A 21,811-nucleotide genomic window follows, 5' to 3' on the forward strand; every position below is an offset into this window, starting at 1 on the left:
TGTAAATCTGCCCACTTTCATTTCCAATCACCCACTCGAGAGTTATGACCTTTGGGCTTGTGAAGGCATTTTGATGTCACCCAGAACTTGGCCTACAGGCTCTGGGCACCTTTCTCAAATGCACCTGGAGCTAAAATGACAGCAGCATATCTCTTTTTATTCATTCATTTATTTATTTTATTTTTCTTTAAAGTCTGTAGCTTTTTGCTGCAGATTATTGTTCAGAATGTGGGTTTGAAGAAAAGTGCTACCTTTTAAACTCTCAGCATTGCAAGGGTTTAGTTTAGGTCTATGTTTATGACCTGTAACTCAAGGTGTTGATATGAGTGCCACCAGACAAACATCACAGATAATAATACTACATCACTGACAATGTTAGCTACATCATTGACACAAAATCAAGCTAAATATCACAATAGTCCAATCAGCCTGTAATTTTCACATTAGTTTAGCAAATCGATGTATAACTTAGAGCATGATGCAATTTAACTTTATTGTTATTATTGTGACATAACCTGAAGTAAACCATGTGGCCAGGTGTAAACAATATTATCTTGTGCAGTGGTGGAACAGAGACTGCGCTGAAGCAGCACATTCATCCACCTGCTCACTCTTTCAGGCTTCAACTATTTCTTTCTCACACTTGCTGTTTCTAATGGTCAAAGTAACCATAAAAATCATTATAAGAAAACTTGACGTATTATCAAATCTGGCTCATACTCATATTATCCGGTTACTGTGGCTTATGTTGTAGGTTTGAATGAATGAGTCTGTGAGCAGCATTGGGTGGACCATTTCTACTTTTCCATATTTTCTCTCACATGTATACTGTTACTGTTACTGTTGTGAACTGAGCGGGCAATAATAAACCCATTAGTAGTACCTAAACATGATAGCAAAATTAGATAGGTAGATAATAACACAGTAACCAGTCCAGTCCCACTTTAGCACTCAGTGTTTTTGACCTGTTGCCTGTGCGTGTTGGATTATTTCAGCTTCCTCGTTCTTCTTCGCTGACTCTCCCTTCTCTGCTTCCATGTCTTTCCCCTTCAGTTGCTCCCCCCTTGTTGCCTCTCCCCCTCCCCTCCTCTCCTGACCACAGCTTGACTCAGGAGAAACAGAGGCAGATGTTCCAGGAGCACACAACTGCGCCCCCACCCCTACACCTCCCATTTGTACTGGATAAGCAGTTAACCCCCGGAAAGAATTGACCATACAAGCACGCACACACTCGTACAAAGAACACCGCTGGCCAAATCTATACAGGCTCAACAGTTGTCCAACTGAATGAACAACACACACACACTCATACACACTCATACACAGTGCTGTCCAGATCCCCTCAGGGTCTCTGATAGTCACCACTCTAAGGTCACGCCTGATGTCAGTGTCCAGGGCTCATGGTCTCTGTGGGCAGCTGGCCTGGCTAATCCTGCTGCTGCTGGAGGGTGCTTCTAAACTAAAGGCAAACCCCTCCTCTGAGGGATTTTTTTTTTTTTTTTGGTGGGGGGGTGTTCACTTTGTTCAAAGTGCAAGCAGGGGTTGTTTGTTTGTTTGGTTGGTTGCTCTTTATAAATCAAACATTACATCAAACATAACAAACAGCAAATAGCAGCATCTTGTAGGCATTGTCCCATTTCTGCACAGTCTTCAGGAGTAGATTTATTTGTAACTCACATTTTGTGGTCACCCATAAGATCGTAAACATTTTTTATTGTAAAATGATGCAAGAAAAATGCAACAAAAAAAGACAAATGAAATTCCATTCAGTGTAATGAAAGAGATATTGTTTGAAAAAATCTGAAGGTGAGCAATATTTCATGAAAAATATTTTTGTGTTACTGAAATGTTTTTATAAGATTCCCTAAAATTATGAGAATGTCTTCAAATGTCTTGTTTAAATCAACCAACAATCCAATTATTACAATAATAATAGTAATAATAATCATTTGGAGTGAACAGAGCTTCACATATCTACATAGCAGCACATGTTCTGACACAGACACACCCACACACAGTTATTTTTTCTTTACTTTCACATTTCTGTCAGTGCTTTGTCACCACACTTTGTCCCATTGTATGATTAGCATTATGTTACAAAATATAAGATAAAAAATAAAACGTTTTCCAAGTCATCTTTGGAAATGTTGTGTGAAATTGGTTACAATTGCTTTATTTTCTGATTACTAATTGATTTACTTTTCCTGTTACTTAAACACAAGCACTGGAGCAGGCAGTATTTTTATGTGATATTCTATAGAAGGGCACATTTTGACGTTTGAACCAGTTAAAATGATAAATGTATATGTAGATTACATAGAGTGTCGCAATGAGGCTGACAGATGGTGTAAGTCGGTATGTTCCTGGCCCAGGTGAGGTGAGCCTCCTGATCACAATGCTGCTGTTAATGAGAGAATCTATCTATCTCCTACAGCAGTCCCAGCATGTGTGCGTTAATGTTTACGGGCGGTGTGATGGTGATGATGTGGAGGTTCCCACGACGGCCATCCATCCATCCATTTCTTGGCACACACACGCACACACACACGCACAGGCCATATGGCCACCTCATACCCGTTGCATGCCTCCACTGTGATTTGGCCGGGAGCATCCAGTAGGCCTTGATCCACCTACGGAGGCATTCGGGCTCTTCCACCCAAGAGGGATGAGAGAAATGAAGGAGTGAGAGGTGGAATGGTGGCGGAGAGATGGAGTAGATAAGTAAACGTAAACGGAGAAATTAAGAGACTACGCAGAGACAGCGATGAAGGAAGCCATTTGGTACTTGGTTGGTGTTGTGGTGTTTGGTGAGCAGATGGCCGGGCTCGAGGAGGGGCGTGCCTTGTCCTCGCGACCCTTCACAAATCACACGGTTCTCCCCCGAGGGGCTCGCGACTCGCCGTTCAATAGGAATCAATGGGAATTACTTCGCAAGAGAAAGGGATGAATGGGCGGCGGGGCGCGAGACCTCTTCCTTTGTTGTTCCACTATGTGTCACGGAGCTCCTGCTCATGCGCGCGCACACAAACACACACACATACACGCACACGCACACACATAGACAACAGGAAAGCACTTCAGTTAAACAATCGACCTCCAGTTAAACTATTTTTTAACCCCACACGTACACGCGTGCACGCACGGTCACGCACACACAAAGGGAGATCAGAAGAGGGAGGAGTTTCTACTTTCTGCTGTTTCCTTAAGACACAATTAGAGAAGCTTCGGCATAAATTACGTTTTAGGGTAAAATGTCGTCTTGATGCTGGTGAACGATAGAGGGGGGGTCACTTTCCATCTAACCATGCCTTTCAGTCACGCTTTGCTGGCGTAATCGGAAAATGTGTGCCATGTCATGGTGATGAATGACTGATGGTATATTGGCCTGATACACAGAGGGAAAGAGAGCACCAGGGACCTCTGAAAGTCGGGATGAGTGTAAATAAAAGGCCTAGAGAAGGGGGGATTTTACGCCACGCCACATAGACGCATCACAGGCTATTAAAGGGGGTTGAAATCAACTGGCTAAATGAAATGAACAGCTCGGAGCAGCGTCCTGCAGCTAAACACACATACGGGTATGTGGAAAGACGGTGGCAGGCAGGGATAATAGCGTTAAAGCTTAAGGTTAAAGGCCTTTCAATCAGTTTCAAGGGGTGTAAAGAGCACATCGCGGACACGCAACCACATCAGACATGTATACACTGACCCGGAGGGAAGAACCAAGCAGGGTCATCAAACTTGTGCAGCGGTGGCACTGCGGCGCTCCCGCAGCAGCGCCTGACATGACAGGCCGAAAGTTGTGCATATGTTATCTGTGGAGTGTGAATGAAGGCCTTGTTTGTGTACCGCGGCAAACCAAAGCAGTAATGATATGCAGACGGAGTAGCTTCCATTAGAGTTTTTAATTAAGCCCCCCCCCACCAAAAAAATCTCCCAGTGCGCGCGCCCTTGTGAGTGCGCGCTACTGTGTGTAAACATTAGAAGTGGACTCAGTTCTTCAGTGAGTCTGACTGCTGCTCAAACCTCATTTAAAGGTTTTAATTTTTTTTGGAAAATGTGGTGTTACATGAAACGGGCGGAACCTAAAGTGAATGAACTGAAATGTCCAAAAATAAATAAATAAATAAAAGTCGGTATTCAGTCTGCCAAATATATCTCTCATATGTAACACCATGCACGGTACAGTAGAAGCTGCAATCAGTTTTTAGCAAAATGATTTTTATATAAACTTCTTTTATCTAAGTAAAACGTATCAATGATATAAATGTCTTTTTCAACAGACTTGTGGCCATGAGGGCAGCATAATTTTCCACAAACACAACATAACAGTTCAATAAGGGCTGGGCTGATAATAATATAGGTACATTAACTAGAGTAAAAATACTTGTGAAACATGTCATTTCTTTATTTTATGTATAATCCGTTCGTAAATCCTGATGACTGCGGTCTATTTATCAATGTAAGTAAACATATTGGACATGCAATCACATCGGAAATCGTCTTTTTACACAACAGCTATCTTTGGAGCCTTTCATTTCCATCTATATTGAAAAACAATTGCTTAATTACTTGTTGCTTTCCTGCAGGGTTGCTAATTTTTTTTTTAGATATATATATAATCCCGTGAGACATTAATGACTTGGTAGAGAATCACAGCACAGTTGGGAATGCCAGAGATAAGCTCAGAATAAATCACGCCAACAAGTGCGCATTCTTGCCCACATTTTTCTGCGGATATACACACATATGCAAATTAGACAGTGGACCCTGCGCGAGTTGTGTTGCCAACCTGGTGTATAGCGAGCACACTCTCTGACATATACTGTAGCGTGAATAAGGTGATGGTCTGCAGCATCTAATATTATCTGACTGTATTTCGGTAATATGATGTTTTATTATAAAACACATTGTAAGATTATTGTTTATGCACCCGGCCATGTTTTTCCCTTCGTTCTCTCTCGCCTCTCTCTCTCTGGTGCTGTATTATTGTGGGAGAGCAGGTGCTGCCGTCCCAATTACCATACAGCTGAAAGCACAAAGAGAAAAAAACTTTACTCCTAGTATGACTCCCCCCTCCCCCCGCCTCATCCCCCCCTCCTTTCCCCCATAAAGTCCCTTAATGACAGCCACGCGAGTGACACACCACCAAGTTTTTTTTGTTTTTGTTTTTTTACTGTCTCTATCAAACTGCAAGTAAGGGAAATACACAGGCATGCCTACAAATACGGTTAAGGTGTGTTCGCCTGAGGCCACTAAGCGCACTCTCGGAGATTTTTTTATACTCTCGAGCGTCTAAAGCTGGTCATTATCCACTCAAAATGGTTCAAAATCTATTAACGATTAGAGGAAATCGATTGAATTAATTGAAAAGTCGTAATGAGTGAAAATGAAGCTTTTTCTCGGTATCACAGTTTTAATATTCAATGCTGTTTTGAAGAAGACACTCGTCAGTCACATTTTTATCAAGACGTGGGTATTAACATAACAGTATACTTGGTGCAGCCTACATCAGGAAAACAGCAGCAATGTTTTTATAATGAGGGCGCAAGTGGGGAGAAAGGCTGTAGGTCTCTAAGCCAAGAAATAAAGATAAAATAATAAGAATAGAGCGACTTGTTTTGGGGGTGTGGCATTGTGAAAACCACGGCAGGGGTAACACCATAGGAATGCAGCGGAGCAGATGGTCGTTGTAACGCAGTTGGGACGGCTGACTGGCCGGCTGGCCATCCAAGGAACGAGCCAGGCCAAACCTTTACCATAGCCCCTCAAATATAAGAAGCCACGGTGCGTCTGGCTGCACCATGTGTATAAATCGCGAGATGGAGGATTTTGTGCAGAGGTAAAAATAATTTGTCGGAATGTAAATGAGCCCAGTGCGTCCTAGAGGAGGGAGGCATCGGGGGAAGCAAGGGGTTGTTGCACATTTAACAGCTCACTAGCCATTTGGTCCATCCCTTTGAGAGAAAGAGAGGAGGGGGGCGGGTTTAGAAAAGTTGTGTGCACCCCCTACCTCCCCCTTCCCTTTCTTTGTGATGGCCCCTGGGCGGACTTGTGGTGGTGGTGGAGGGAGGGGAAGAAGAGGAGCAGAGGGGCTCATTTGCATGTTATTACCACTCGCCTGCTGGCCCCGTATAAAACCTTGCACGGGGCAGTAGACCCATCAGACACACGCACTGCCACACCAAGGAAAACGGAGAGGACCGCAGATTTGTTTTCTGTGTTTAGGATCAGCATATCATGATCAATCAAGTGGAAAAACAAACAAGCCTATCAAGAGTTGCTTCTTCACCGACTGATTGGAATTAACTCTTTCCATCGGGGATTTCATTCACGTTTCTTCTAGTGGATCAGTCTGCTGGGGATTACTTTGCACTGCAACAGCCTTTCTGTCACAAACTTTCGCAGTGTATTGGAAAATATAGAGGCGGAAGGCAGACGCACCAAAAGGAAAAGTTTCACTTCAACTTCCTCTTCCCACCCCCACTGCGCGTCAAAGACTCACCTTGACTGCGAGAAACAGGGAAGCTTTTACAGGACTTTCTCCATGAGTGTTTGAGCCGGGCTGCAAGGACTTGTGGAGCTTTCACTGGTTTTGAGGGGCTGTCAACACAATGGGACGCCTGTGTCTGCTCCTGGCTGTCAGTCTCACCGTACTCACCTGCCAGGTAGGTCCGATGAAAGCAAGCGTTAACATTAAAGGGTATTAAAATACCCTCGGCACATATTTTGAATACAAACAGCTTAAGATTGATTCTCAAGGGTCCTGCCTCAAATACTCTCGATTGATCGATTGATTACGCGCGCGTGTGTGTTATAGGTTCTGTGCTCGGGCGTGTTTGAGCTGAAGTTGCAGGAGTTCCTCAACAAGAAGGGGATAACTGGGAATGCCAACTGCTGCCCCACTCACCTGCAGGGCCAGCAGCAGTGTGAGTGCAAGACTTTCTTTCGGGTCTGTCTGAAGCATTATCAGGCCAACGTCTCCCCAGAGCCTCCCTGCACCTATGGGGGGACTGTGACTCCCGTCCTCGGCTCCAACTCCTTCCAGGTCCCGGAGACCAACGCGGACAGCTTCACCAACCCGATCCGCTTTTCCTTCGGTTTCACATGGCCAGTAAGTAAAAGCAGGACATATCATCGGTAATATTATTAATAATATTGTGGAAATAATGATAAGCTGCAGTCTAGAGCTCAGTTTTGTGCATTTATTGTTTTTGTTTGTTTGTTTGTTTGTTTTTTCGGGCCCAGTGCGTCAATTTTCACTGTTGATAATTATAGAGTTACCCCCACCCCCGAAAAAAAAAAAAAAAATGAAGTCGTAGTTTTCAGGTATTCTCTGTCCCATAAACTTTGAGTAATGAAGGGCATTGACAGACTGAGATGTATTAGCTTTGAAGAGTGCAGAACGCAACAGATGCTCTCAAACTCCACACTTGTGAGGGTCTTTGTCAGCAGTGTGTGAGAGGGGCTATTGTAGTATTTCTGTGCTCTTTGGTGGGACAAAACGGGGAGGGGAGGAGTGTGTGTGTGTGTGTGTGTGTGTGTGTGTGTGTGTGTGTGTGTGTGTGTGTGTGTGAGTGAGTGAGGGGGGGAGAGATGTGTGGGGGGTGTTCACCAAACGTTTCTCTCCTCCGACCAGCCGTGGTGGGAAATTTAACATCCTCTGAGTTGGCACATCATTGGCAGCACAGCGTGAAATTCCGCCTCGTTTGGTTTTACAGCGGTGTCAGAGTGCGATATGGGCAGGGGTGTGAAAAGGGGAGCAGGTACCGGGCCTTATTAGGCACCTAATCAACACGAGAATTAGGCTGTGAAGTTTATTGGGAGGCTTGCTAATGGCCCGCCGCTGCTCTGAAGGGAGGGAGGGAGGGAGGGAGGCCTGTAGGCTAAGCAGCTGTTGATTCTCTCTCTTTCTCTCCTCAGGGGACGTTTTCACTGATCATTGAAGCTCTCCACACCGACTCCCTGGACGACCTGACAACAGGTGGGTGACAGCAAGAAAAGGCAGTAGTGTAACTCAAAGACAGAGCAGAAGGCAAATAGGTTTCCTGGTTTTCTTTCAAATGTCAGGTCATATTTTTCTCCTTTCAGACCTTTTAATAAGAATTAAGATCCAACTTTTTGAGGCACACACCTTCCCTTGAAAAGTAAATATAGGTTAATCATTTCTACATTTCTGTTGATTATTGCTCTAGTGTGGGGAATTGGCTAATACCACATCTCAGTGAGGCAAACGTCCAGTGTGTGTTTTTGATTACACAGCCATGTTCTTGCATAAAAATTTGTGTTTTTGCATAATGGCACAATTTCCTGTGTGGATTCACTTATCTCATGATAATAGGCATTCTCAGATTTGCCTCTGTGGTGAGATTTGCTGTGTCATCTTTAAGCCATCATCTTATCATTGCACTGAGGTTTTATGGTGTAATCTGTCTCTATTTGGAAAAAACAGTTCACAAGAAAAGCATTGTTGCAAGCCAGACAGCAGATTTCACCCCTTGGCCTCTTATTTTTCACTACATGACAGCCTCATTTTCAAAAACATGTGTGGCTGTCATTCTGCAGGAGCGAAAGCACATATGCTTCCGCAAGACCTGAAATCTGTAGTAAACAAAGGAATATAACTGACAGCTTCATGTGAATGAAAGGGTCCTACCCTGTCCTACGCTCTGCAGAAAAGCCATGCTTCACAACAACAGCATGTGACTCACAACAAGCTGTGTGATTTACTTTTTCAGACAACCCAGAGCGTCTGATCAGCAGGATCGCCACTCAGCGTCACCTCAGTGTGGGAGAAGAGTGGTTCAGTGATGTGCAGACAGCTGGCAAGACTGAGCTGCGATACTCCTACCGCTTCCTGTGTGATGAGTACTACTACGGCGAAGGCTGCTCTGTTTTCTGCCGCCCGCGAGATGATGCTTTCGGACACTTCACTTGCGGCGAGCGTGGAGAGATCATATGCAACTCCGGCTGGAAGGGACATTACTGCACTGAACGTGAGTGGTTTTGGTTTTAGTCAAGCAATGTCAGTAAGTCTGTATGGAGCAATGTGAGGAATATCCATAACTGAGAGATAGAGTTGGCAAGCACAAACACTTTCAGGTTAGTGGTATTGCAGTAGTTAAAATTTCAGTCCAATGGCAGCTGCGTAGATAAGCTGAAGGAGTGGCACAATCATTAGCAGCAAGTGGTGATGTTTACACAAAGTGCCTGATCCCAAAATACTGCCTCACAAGTGAGACGTGTTAACACTAGTTCTGGCTTAGTCTGGAATTACTGCCATCTTCAAAAAAATAGTTCTTTAACTTTTAAAATGAAAAACACATAAGCTTTAAGGGGTTTTGAGTTTCTACAGTTTATAAACTACTTTTCAAAGTTAATTTCCCCAACAGTCATTTGCCTCTCTGTATTGTTCGGGAACTTTTTTTCACCTCATAATGCGGGGCCCGTGTGCAACAGGCGTCAGTTAGTTATCCCATAGCACCAGAGGCCTCCATTCTAATGAGCCGCAGTGGCTCCTCAGTAATTCACACGCCGCGTGCCTTCCATTAGACCACTGGGGCCTCCTCGCCCAAAACCTCCTCCCCGATTGGCCAAGTGGGGGTCCTGTATTGTTGTGGTTCAGGCTGGTGATTGGCCGAGCACGGTTGTGTATTGTTTTGGAGGGGGCAGCTGCTCGGTGAGAGGAGACAATGGAGCAGCTGTCTGGTGGTTAGTTCCACACAGACCAGCTGGCTCTTGGGGGAGGAGGGGGGGGGAGGAGGAGAGACAGGATGAGCAGAAGAGGGGAAAGGATAGGAGAGGAAGATGAGAGGAGGGGATAGGTGGATGGGAGAGTAAACGAGGAAAAAGGAGGATCAGAAAGAAGAGGGAGGGATATGGAAGGAGAGGGGCTGAGGGTGAGAAAAAGGACTTCTGACCCACAGTCAAGGGGAGAAAGGAGGCTTTGTGTGGGAGGCTTTTGTATGGGAGAACAACCATGTTAAAAGAGAAGGTTTGTTGGCTGCATCCCCCTCGTTTGGTGACCAAAACTGACGTAGGTCCTTGTGTGGGTATTAAGGCCAAAACGGTAGCATTTTCAACAACTTCTGAAGCAATGAAGAAACCAGCAAATGTCAGCCTGTTCACAAGGCTGACCCAGTGACACCAATTACCCTCCAAATTTTATTCTTTTGCATTATAAGTGCTAAGAAGACCTCCAGAAGACCTTTAACCATAAAGACTGGTGAATTAAGCCTCTTAATAATAGAGAATAAAGATACTCTAGAGAGATGCCTGAGCAGGTGAATGTATTCGGCAGACAAACATGGCACCAGACAAGGTGAATGACTTCATCAAATAGATAAGAAGGCCTGAGGGCCAACCAGATGGACTGTCAGACAAGCTGTCAGTGACTTGAAAAGGAATTAAAGTGATTGGAAGATTGATGGAGTGCAAACACGCCTCATTTCCAATGGTTCGCCTAACTATGTTTGTTTCCTCTCTGCAGCAATCTGCCTTCCTGGATGTGATGAAGAACACGGATTCTGTGATAAACCAGGAGAGTGCAAGTAAGTCCAGAAAAGCATTTTTAAGTTTACATAAATTAATATTACAGTGTTTCAATATATTTTCTTCTGTTACTATTAGTGTTAAATAATTGTCGTGTTCACAGGTGTCGTGTGGGCTTTAGTGGGCGTTACTGTGATGACTGCATCCGTTACCCTGGCTGCCTCCATGGCACCTGCCAACAGCCTTGGCAGTGTAACTGCCAGGAGGGCTGGGGTGGGCTTTTCTGCAACCAGGGTGAGTTTACTGACACATTTACTACATGCTTATTTCCCTCTGGGACCCTCTTTTCTTTATTTTAAACTATATTTTTTGTAATGGTTGGTTATTGTTGGTGTTTCCAGATCTGAACTACTGTACACACCACAAACCCTGTCTTAACGGAGCCACCTGCACTAACACTGGCCAGGGCAGCTACACTTGTTCCTGCCTACCTGGATACACGGGTGCCAGCTGTGAGATCCAAGTCAGCGAATGTTCTGGAAGTCCATGTCGCAACGGAGGCAGCTGCACTGTGAGTATCACAGGAGAGGAAGCGAGAAAGAGAGATGATGTGGAAACAAGAAACCTGTGTGTGACTGTTTACATTCTTTCCAATATAGGACAATGACAATGGATATAAGTGCACATGCCCGCCTGGTTTTTATGGTAACAACTGTGAGTTAAGCGCCAACACCTGTGCAGACGGGCCTTGCTTCAACAGCGGACATTGTGTTGACAATCCGGAAGGTGGCTACTTCTGTCAGTGCCCGACAGGATATGCTGGCTTCAACTGCGAGAAGAAAATTGACCACTGCTCGTCCAACCCCTGTTTAAATGGTATATATACTGATTTTAACTTCACCTAAACCTACAATTGAACCCAGGGTTAAAATATCCAGAGACTAATCACTGGTCTTTCTCTTAATCCCTCTCTCCTTTGCAGGTGCAGAATGTGTGGATCTGGTGAACTCCTACCTTTGTCAGTGTTCTGAAGGGTTTTCAGGTCCTAACTGTGAGGAAAGCGGCAGTAGCGTCTCTGGATATTGTCTCTCCTTCCCTTGTCAGAACGGTGGCACATGCCAGGAAACAGGAAATGGCTATACCTGTAGTTGCCCCCCAGGTATGACAACTCTTGAAAAAATTTCTTGATGTTTACATGAGTTTTTATGCAGCTTAGTGTCATTTTCTCAGATTCTTAAACCCTACTATTTTCGCAGGCTATACTGGCAAAAACTGCAGCTCTCCTGTCTCCCGATGCAAACACAACCCCTGCCACAATGGAGCCACCTGTCATGAGCAAGGCAGCCGCTATATGTGTGCCTGTGTGCCCGGCTACGGCGGTCACAACTGTCAGTTCCTCTTACCAGAGATTCCCAGGGGTCATCCGGTTGTGGATGGACCCGATCGAATATACTCTGGAAGTGAAAATCCTGACGATGTGGAAGATGACAATGGAGGATTCCCTTGGGTGGCCGTGTGGGCCGGCGTCTTCCTGGTTCTTGTGATCTTGATCGGATGCTCCATGCTGGTGGTCTACATTCGGGTGAAACTGCAGGAGCGGCACAGTCATCACAGTGACAGTGTCCACAGCGACAGCCACGAGACCATGAACAACCTGACAACCACCAACAACTGTCTCCGCAGCGACAAGGAACTGGGAGTTCTGATGACAACATCAATTAAAAACACCAACAAGAAGGCTGATTATCATTCAGATCTCACTGGATCTCTCGGAGGTCTGAGTGGAATTGGCGGGCTCAACGGAACAGAGAAGAATGGCTTTAAATCTCGGTACCCTAGCGTGGAGTACAACCTGGTCCATGAGCTTCAACCTGAGGAGTTGCCACCATGTAAAGAGGAGGGTCACCAAGAGCCAGAGGCCAAATGTGAAATGCTGGATGAGTCAGATACAGAGGAAAGATACAGGAAGAGGAAAAACAGGTACACAACCAATCAAAATACATTCTTAATGGTTGGAATTATTTCATGCAGATGTCCCCTTAATCACTGTGAAAGCATTTGTTGCATGAAGGACAGCATTTCTGAATTTCTCTGTCCTTTTTTATCCCACAGTGATGCATCAGAAAAGAAACCTGTGGCTGAGTCACCGAGCTGCAGTGAAGCAAAATATCAATCATCCACCGATTTGAACTGTCATGCAGCGAGCGATCTTAAATATCAGTCGACCAGCGACGTTAAATTCCAGTCAACCAGTGATGTTGAATACAGCGGTCCCAGTGACAGCCGGTACCAGTGCACCAGTGACACCAAATACCAGTCTGTCTACGTCATATCAGACCAGAAAGACGAATGCATCATTGCCACAGAGGTGAGTACGCAAAAATAGACCCAAATGCCCATAAAACACACAAAAACTGCAGTTCCAAAGACTGACTTTGTCCCTTCTGTATTACAGGTATGATACCAGTGAAGACCAGGTGGTGGTCCACATACACCAGCCCTGAGCAGTAGAGCTCAGCTTGTCTCCAGGAGGTTTTACTCCTGCTGTTTGCTGCTGTTCCCTCGGATTTACCAGAGGACTTTGAGCCAAGGTGCTGATGAGCCCACTTGGCAAGGACTTAGTACTATGGTAGTACTATGGGTGAATTCTGGATATTTCTTGGATGGATGTAGGTCTAATGTTGACTCAACACTATGGACGGAGTACCAGGAGGCAATGCTAGCGCTTGTACAGACTTTGTACAGAAACAGCGTTGGCCGAGTACTTGTCTAGTCCCGTGAAGACTGTTGGCAAACTGATGAAGACGTCTTCTGCAGTTCAAGATGAATTACTGCTTGTAACAGGATGAACTCCAATCAGTGGAATATGGACTTGTATGTCGACAGTTGATATTGTAGTACCATGGGGTACTGATTGAATGAACAGTGAAGTACCTTTGGAGTACTGAGAATTTTTAAAGTACTGTTGTAGTACTGTTATGTGCTGTGTTTTACAATGCAGTGTAAAATCTGTCATGGATATTGAGTAGTTCGAGTTCTGTGCAGTGCTGCAGAGCAGAGAGTAGAGTTGTAGTAACATTAAACTGCTACAATCTATTCATTAAATATAAATCACAGTTTGAGCTTTCTTGACACAAATAAAACTGTGGGACTTCTTCTGTAGCAGCTCAACAGCTTTTCCTCTGCAGCACTGACAGAAACAATGCTGAGCTGGTTCTCAGCACAAACTAAAGAACTAAAGACTCCAGTAGTGACTGCAGATCGATCCAACATGGATTCTGTTGGGCCATACTGGCCTCTGACCCCTGAAAGTTGTGACACACAGGGAAATGTTTTGGGCAGAGCAACTTAGGAAACACTTTTGGCATTAGAGGACAAACAAAGAAGAAAAAATCCAGATGAAAGAACTCAAAACAAACATATTTGAAGTTTAGTTATCAGTTCATGTATGATTTCTGTTTGAATTTGTTGCACATCTCTTTCCAGAACATTTCAAGAATTTTGTGAAATTGCATCAGCAGCTCAAATTGACAGTTTGGTCTTTTTCTTCCTGACCTCTAGTGATGCTGTTGATTTTTCCAAGTAGGCCGAACTATAAAGGACTAGTCTCAACTGCCAAGACCTCATTGCACTATGGACGTGAGCGTGCATGTGTGTGTGAGACAGCACGAGTGTGTGGTTGTATGTGTGTTTGCGTGTATGTGTGTGCATGTAGGAGAGTTCACGCCTGTGTCATTGAATGCACTGCTCACTTCCACTCCCTTCACTCTTCCACTGTTAGCCAGTTCAAGGAAACCATCACCCTGCCTGCCGTTGGTTGAGATCATTTGTTTTTATTTTATTTGTTATCTAAAGAAAGATGTATTCTTTTAATTTAATTATGTAATTATTTGTGCTCCATTTCATTGTGATTTTTTTAATTAATCCTGTTATAATTTAAGTTGGATTTTTTTTTTATCTGGCAGATAATGTATGTATGTAAGTATGTATGTATGCATGTATGTGTTAGGCACTTGAGACCACTGTGACTGTGTTGTATTTAAGAGAAAAGTCTGATGTACAGAGCCTGTCATTTTTAATACTGGAAAAAAGGCGCAATATTTTTCCAAAATAAAAAAAAGGAATGAAATACGGCACATCTGGTGTTGAATGCTTGTTTTTCCCTTTCTGCTTAACGAGGGATTGTGAGAAGTACGCAACATGCTCTTAAAAGCTGTGTAAATTAGCAAAGCGTGAATACTCGGCCATTCTTACATTTGTAGGTTATTTAAAAAGTAATCTGGAAAATTGAAGCTGGGGGATTGATGTCACTTAGTGATAGTATAAGTGTTTTGCATTTGTGTGCGTGTGTGTGTGTGTGTGAGAGAGTGTATGTGTGTGTGTGTGTTTGTCTGACACAGCAGAAGACTGTCTCCTTGTGGAACCACTAAATGAGACAAAGACACACCCCATAATCATAGAACGCTTAGCTAGCCTCCTCTGAGGCCAGACCCATCTCCTTGTGTGTATTGTAATATGTGCATGCGTGTGTGTGTGTGTGTGTGTGTGAATGAAAGACAGAGAGAGAGTGAGAGAGAGGGATTGCATATGTGCGTGTGTGTATTTATTTTAGTCTGCATCTTTATGTGTTTCTGAATTAATGTTTTTTCTATGCTCTTCTGAGTCCGGGAGTATTGGTGTGTGTGTGTGTGTGTGTGTGTGTGTGTGTGTGTGTGTGTGTGTGTGTGTGTGTGTGTGTGATCTTGTTTTAAGCACAGGGGTATTTATAGCTGAAGAGAGAAACCACCAGTCTGGATTTAGTCCCAGCTGCCCCTGCCTGCACTACTCCGTGTGTGTTTAAGTGTGTGTGTGCCATTCAGCGACCACTGGGAGCACAGAAGTAGTCATCAAAGAAACTCATCTGGTTTGCAGTCTTATATAAACACACACACCACATACACAGGACGGTGAAATTGGATGACAGATGATCAGAAATTTACTGCAATTACAGAGGACACACTGTATTAAGTGTCGACATGGAGCACAATAACACACGCACACACTCCAGGAGAGGTCATGGACTGGCTGACTGAAGTAAGATTTGAATGATGGAGTAGACAGAAAGTTCACAATTCCTTTCCAATATTGACAAAGAGCCACATTAAGGGATGAATCTTTCACATCCTAACTGATCGTACAGAGCAGCAGATCACACCAGTGGCCTGCCCACCGGCTGCAGACACAGCGACGGTTGCCCTTCCAAAGACTGCAACTGTGGCTACTCAAAAAGTATTTGCTTGTATTACACAAGCAGCAGGCAGTTGTTAGCACATACCATGCTAAGCTTTTTTACTTAACTTTTTTTCTGTGCCACAATAGCTTTTCGCTGAGTTGGAAAATCACAGGAGACAGGCTTAAAGCTGGTCCTTTGTTGTTGTCAGGCTGTCCTCCGGCCCCTGAACAGTCGCACACACTCGCGTCCTCCCTCTCGGCATCTCTCTGGTGTCAATAGTCAGACAAAGCCCTGGTGACTGGCTGCCATTTGCTGTCCTGCTGCACATAAAGAACAGCAACTCTTTGAACTTCTGAAAGGGGGAAATCGAAACTTCTTCATGGTCAAATCTATAGAGAAATGTTTATCCAGTCAGTCCACACTTCACATGGGCTCATTTCTTTCTCTTATCATTCACCTAAATCCTGAACATTTCCTTTTCTTAGTTCTTAAAGAAGTCCAAGATGTACCATCACTCATATTGTAAATAACACCACACAGAAATGTGAACACAAATCTATACATCTGTGTGTGTGTGTAGGATGATATATTGTCTGGTTCAGCCTCTCCCCCCCACCTCTCTCTTCTAATACAATTTTTATTCTGACAGGGAGTAGGCAGGACCGTAGCTAATCCACAGAACAGGCTGTTTAAGTGTGTCTCAGCTATAATCTGATTAATCTGTCCATTCATACACTCCTATCCTCTCACAGATCTGTTTGAATGTATAAGTGTGTGTATGTGTGTGTGTAAACATCTTGGCTGGTGTGTGCATGTGTTGGATAGATGCATGGACAGAAAGAGATTTTTGGGAATAATAAAAGCTCACTCTTGGCTGCTGACCCTTCTTTTGTCCATGTAATGGTCACCTGTCACGCATGCACATTGGGGTGACTACATCCCAAGAAGACCAAACATGAGACAAAGATGTTTTTTGGGAAGGACAAATTTATTTTATCTATCAAGTGGCACATCTCTTTATAAGACTAGCAAAAATGGAGGAAAATTATTGGTTTTCGGTTTAGTTTTAGTTGTGAGTTTGTTTAGACTTATTAGTTTATTACTTTGAGGCTTTTTTTATTTTAAATTTTAGTAATGACTCCATGTTTAGTATTGAGTTCTTGGTGTTTTTGTAATCTGGTAGCCCTTATTTTAGAAATTTGTTTATATTTTTGATCTGGTGTATTTGAGTAGCTTCCTTAAGGTCCCAGTATACCCACTATACCCTATATGCTCACCACCATGTCGTCATCAAACAGATGTAGCCATTTATACCTGCTGTTAAGGCACAGAAGTCAAAAGGCCAAAAAGCCGCGACTTTCTCAAGAGTTTTTCTCCCATGTTCTTCCCTAAAACGAAAATTTCTAATAGTTACAACATCTGTGTGTCAGCACATCTCTGAGCTTCTGTGCAGTATTATCATTAAAATGGGGGTAAAAACTGGGACCATCCTACATTTCTGTCTTCAATCCAGCTGTGACGGCAAACGCAACACAAGCGACAGGGCAAGCATAAGAACGACCTTAGTGTCTTCTTAAATTTTGTGAAGTTCTCATTTCTGTTAAGGCTCTCTATTTAGATTACTTCCTGTTTTATTTTGAAAGTCATTTGCTTCTCATCTTCAGTTTGACTTCGTCTTCATCTTTTATTAGTTTCCCCTGTTTCTTGTTCCCCAGTTGTTTCCATTCCCCTTGTTAACCTTCTGTGTGTTTCTGTTAGTATACACAGCCTTGTCTTTCAGTTAAACTTTGTGTCGTACTGTTTACGTGCCTGCCTTCTTCCCTGTGTATTTCTCTGTGCTGTCCAGGTTTTGTCACTTTGCATCTTGGACTTTTTTACTTTGGACTTTCATCAGACAAATAAATGGTTCACTTTTTGTTTTTGAACTTCTGTATTTGGGTCCTCACCTTTTGCACTCCATTACATGACACATATCTGTATTTCCTTTTAATTGCGGTCGTTATTACCATATTTCACAAAAATCTGTGTGGTCTTTGACTTTGTGATGATGAAGTGAAAGTCAGTTTTCCACATTGTAGCACAGGCAGCAAAAGATGTGGCATGTTAATAATAAACAGACTGGTTCTTATATAGCACTTTTCTACTCTAGCTGAGCACTAAAAGCAGTTTATACAACTTGCCTCATTCACACACAACACATTTTTCTATGGAAGTACTTTCTATGTAACATTCACACGCATTCATACTCCAATGGATGCATCAGAGAGCAACTTAGGGTTAGTGTCTTGCCCAAGGATATTTGGCATAAAGAAGGGGAGCAGGCAAGGACTGAACCACCAACCTTCCAATTAGCAGATGCCCTGCTCTACCTCCCAAGCTACTGGAGAGCACAATGATCAATAAAAACCAGGTTTTAGAACAGTCTATAGTTAAAACAAACAAACTATTAGACATGACAACCTTTCAAAATGTTGTCTTTGGTCCCCCTGAATATGTGGGACAGAGGGACAATGGATAAAAATGTCATGGTGTCTCACAGGGATGTCAAAGTCTACATGAAAAATGTGTAAAATTTCAGAACATGTTCTGGTATTTCATTGCCAAGACTGTCCTTTAATCCTAAAGTATAAAGGTCGGTAATTCATACAAAATGTTCTTTTTTTCTGTGAACCATCTGTGAAAATGTAAATTCCTATAGTAGATAGTGAAAAAACAGGAACTTTCTGCCATTACTTAATTACTTTGGTGTAGCATGAATGACAGTTGGTGGTGATGTTTCGGGGTCTTTATAAACAGGAAAAGCAGTAAAGCCTACGGAAATAAAGTTTAAACTTCAAAATCTATGCACTCCTTTACATTTTCCAAAGCTGTCCAGTGGGCTAGATTGGGGTCTTTGCTGGGCTGATTCTGGCCCACGCACCTTATGTTTGACACCCCTGGTCAAGTATATCAGATACACATAACTGTGCATTAGAAAAGTACAAGTATAAGTATTGTTTGCTTTGCTTGTTGCATTTGTTGATAATAAGATAATAATTAAGTATAAAATACTAAAACACATATGAAGTAAATACAGTTTCAAAGTTATTTGTGTGTGTGAATGTGTGTGTGAATGGGTGTGTGAATGAGTGGATGACTGAATGTAGTGTAAAGCGCTTTGGGGTCCTTAGGGACTAGTAAAGTGCTATACAAATACAGGCCATTTACCATTTACCATTTATTTGGGCAGCCTGGGAGAACTAACTGACAGCCTGTTCCAGATGACCTAAGAGCTTCAGCGGGTTTATAACATGTCATATTATTATTATTATACTAAGACCAGTCCATCTAGAACCAATGATCATGCCATGTTCAAAGTCACTTAAATCAGCCTCTGGTGCTTGGTTTGAACTTCAGTAGCTACTGTGACGATGGCTCTTGTGTCCTCTTGGGACAAAACATTCAGAGGTTTTTTTCATATTGTGAAATGTGATTTAAAAAATGAAATTGAATGATAATGTGTGTTATTTAGTAAAATTCAGTGCAGGCTGAACTGACCATAGTTTCAGTATTGTGGTGAAGTTTGCAGTAATGCTCGAGTGGTGCAAAGCAGGCTGTGGTGTTCATGGTCAGTGTTAGGTTACATCAAAGATAGGAGACATAAATTTAAACTGAAGCTCATGATGCCAGTTAGACTATTGCTACATTTGATCCTGACTCTTATCTTACTGAATTCACTTAACTAATATAACAGAAAAAGTCAGCTCACCATAGCCTGTATACAAAGAAAAATGTAACAGCTAGCAATGCAAATTATTATGTGACTTATTTTGAGCCTAAGTGAATATGAGGAAGAATTGGCCCAGTCAATAAGTCATTTGGCTTGTGTGATTATTATTATTGTCCATTATTATTGTTATGTGTATATAATGAGAATGTAGACAGCCTGTATGAAGTTTAGGTCTATTTTTGAGTATATTTGCCATTTTTAAATACCACCTGATCACTTGTTGCACTAATTTTACTGCACACAAAGTAAACACAGAGCAGCCTCAGAGAGCAGCATCATAACTGTCCCACTGACTTTACATCCCTCTCCACTCTGTCTGTTATTAGCATTTCAATTTGTCACAAATCCTCATGCTCACAGAGCATCTCTGACTAGAGATTTTTGGGGCTAAATCTTGTGGGAAAACAGAGATTTCTCTCTCAGTCATCCTCCATTGTTGAGTCTGAACAAACGAAGTGACCACAGCAGCCTGAGTCACACAATGACAGACAGCTTATTCAGCTACTTCATCTGTTGCAGCTCCCCAGGGACCAGGCTCTGATCTTTTCCCAGAGCTCTACCTCTCTCTTTCACTCAGTTCACCCCCTCTTTCCTCCTCTTTTCCTGATTATCAATCTCTAACTCTATTTGCTCAACATGCCTCTAATATACTTTTGTTTCCCCTTTCATGTGTTGCCTTTTTAAATCATAATTTTAGGGTATAGTCGCAAGTCAAGGCAATTAAAGCCAACCACATTTCTCGGTTCTCTTTGAGAGCACTGTTTTTGTTTGTATTTTGTTTATTGTCATCTCTCCCTGGGGGTTAAACCGGTTGTAAAGACAGAGTCATTCCTTCGGAGACACCAGCTCCCATCAGCACCTTCTGGTCATTACTGGTGCATCGTGGGAACAGCTTGGCGAGTACAATGATTGGCTAGAACAATGAAGCTGGGGGGCAACACAAAGGACACGCCCACCGCATGATGGGAAAGAGCAGCAGAGGAAGCAGATGTTGCCACAGAGGACCCACAGGAGGGGAGGGAGAGAGAGATAGAGGGCTGGCAGATGTCTCTCTATCTCTCTCTCTGAAGGGTTTGCTTTATTTTTTGCATCAGGTGAGAAGAAACAGAAGTTTTACCTGCTTTTTTTGACAGAATAACGATTTTTAAAGCCCAGAGCGTGCAAGGGTGGTCAAAGTGTCCTCGGATTTCTTCCAAATTGGCTTTGTTTGCCCTTTAAGACATCTTGTTACTGCTCCTTACTTCAAAGGCAAACCCTAAAATTCATGGATGGAGAAACAAGAAGTGCAGATAGCTCAAAAGAAGGCACGCAAAATCACTAAACTGTGTGTAACAGTGTTTGTGAGTATAGAAATCCTAAAAATCGTGCTCTGGGTACAGTTACGACCATGACTAATGTGTTTCTGCTCTTCGACACAGTGATAAACACCGAATGAGGGCTATGTGAGCTGGTTGGAAAGTGATTTTGGAAGGTTTGCAAGATCTACTGGAAAAAACTGGAACGATGTAAAACTATATTAAAAGTTTAGCTTCGACCTTGCTAGAAAATGAGTCAGATTAAAAAAAAAGTGGATCAAAATAAAGCCTTCTTTATAATATCAGTTATTTTGAGCAGCCACCTATCACATAGGTGACATGAGTTAAATAAAGTTTACCCAAAATGCACTTTTCAAGTTTCCTTCAGTGAATGAGCAGAAACATGAATGAAACATCCATGATGTCACTCCTGTCTGTTACTCTATGCCATATACCTTAAACTGGTATTTAAAATATGATGTAATCTATGATGTTCATGCTCAAAGTTGATTTTAGAGGAAAAATCAAAATGTGGGCTTTGGATTGTGACAAAGCCAAAATCTTGTTCCTGTAAACTTGAGTTTACCATTTTTAGCAGATATTAGATGTGTTTTTCAGTGCAGGGATGAAGACTGCAATATCTAATCCATGTGTAATTATTATTAGAGAGTAGGTTGCAAATTGGTTTTCTGAGCAGATTACTTGGAAAGAAGAAACACTAAGTGTAGGTTAAGCAAAAGTATTAAACATTAGGATGTCAGTACAGAATAAGAACAATTAATATCAATAACTCTTTGCTTGATACTTTAAGAAATGAAAGTCATTTAAAGAAGGTATAAGCAGGCAGGAGTGGGGTGTTATTGGTGTCAGTTAGAAGACTGTTAACTTTGTGTTTTCATTATTTTCTTTTACTACTTGCTGGTGGTTTGCGTACGTACAAAAACAGCCTGTTTAGGTTTAAGAAAAGATTGTGTTTTGGATTAAAATACAATGAACTGGAATAAGAGATGTGTCTCATTATGTCCATGACTCATGACTCACTCA

The 21,811-nt window shown here is 42.7% G+C and overlaps 1 protein-coding gene across 1 annotated transcript; it reads left to right on the forward strand.

Annotated features, from left to right (window-relative positions):
* Positions 1-6,366: 6,366 nt before the first annotated feature.
* Positions 6,367-14,614, forward strand: dld (deltaD). The gene is made up of 12 exons (XM_039611625.1): positions 6,367-6,668; positions 6,821-7,114; positions 7,924-7,984; positions 8,739-8,996; positions 10,490-10,550; positions 10,655-10,785; positions 10,893-11,062; positions 11,151-11,367; positions 11,474-11,650; positions 11,748-12,471; positions 12,604-12,859; positions 12,947-14,614. The coding sequence occupies exons 1-12, from the start codon at positions 6,615-6,617 to the stop codon at positions 12,950-12,952; spliced, it is 2,409 nt and encodes an 802-aa protein (XP_039467559.1). The 5' UTR covers positions 6,367-6,614; the 3' UTR covers positions 12,953-14,614.
* The last annotated feature ends 7,197 nt before the right edge of the window (positions 14,615-21,811 follow it).

Source organism: Oreochromis aureus, linkage group 1, assembly GCF_013358895.1.
Source record: "Oreochromis aureus strain Israel breed Guangdong linkage group 1, ZZ_aureus, whole genome shotgun sequence".
Taxonomy (NCBI): domain Eukaryota; kingdom Metazoa; phylum Chordata; class Actinopteri; order Cichliformes; family Cichlidae; genus Oreochromis; species Oreochromis aureus.

Excerpts from the sequence above, each read along its gene's own strand:
- dld (XM_039611625.1), top strand. The coding sequence starts at position 6,615 with ATGGGACGCCTGTGTCTGCTCCTGGCTGTCAGTCTCACCGTACTCACC. Across the intron at positions 7,985-8,738 it reads CCTGGACGACCTGACAACAG|ACAACCCAGAGCGTCTGATC; the intron begins GTGGGTGACAGC and ends TTACTTTTTCAG. Across the intron at positions 11,368-11,473 it reads GTCCAACCCCTGTTTAAATG|GTGCAGAATGTGTGGATCTG; the intron begins GTATATATACTG and ends TCTCCTTTGCAG.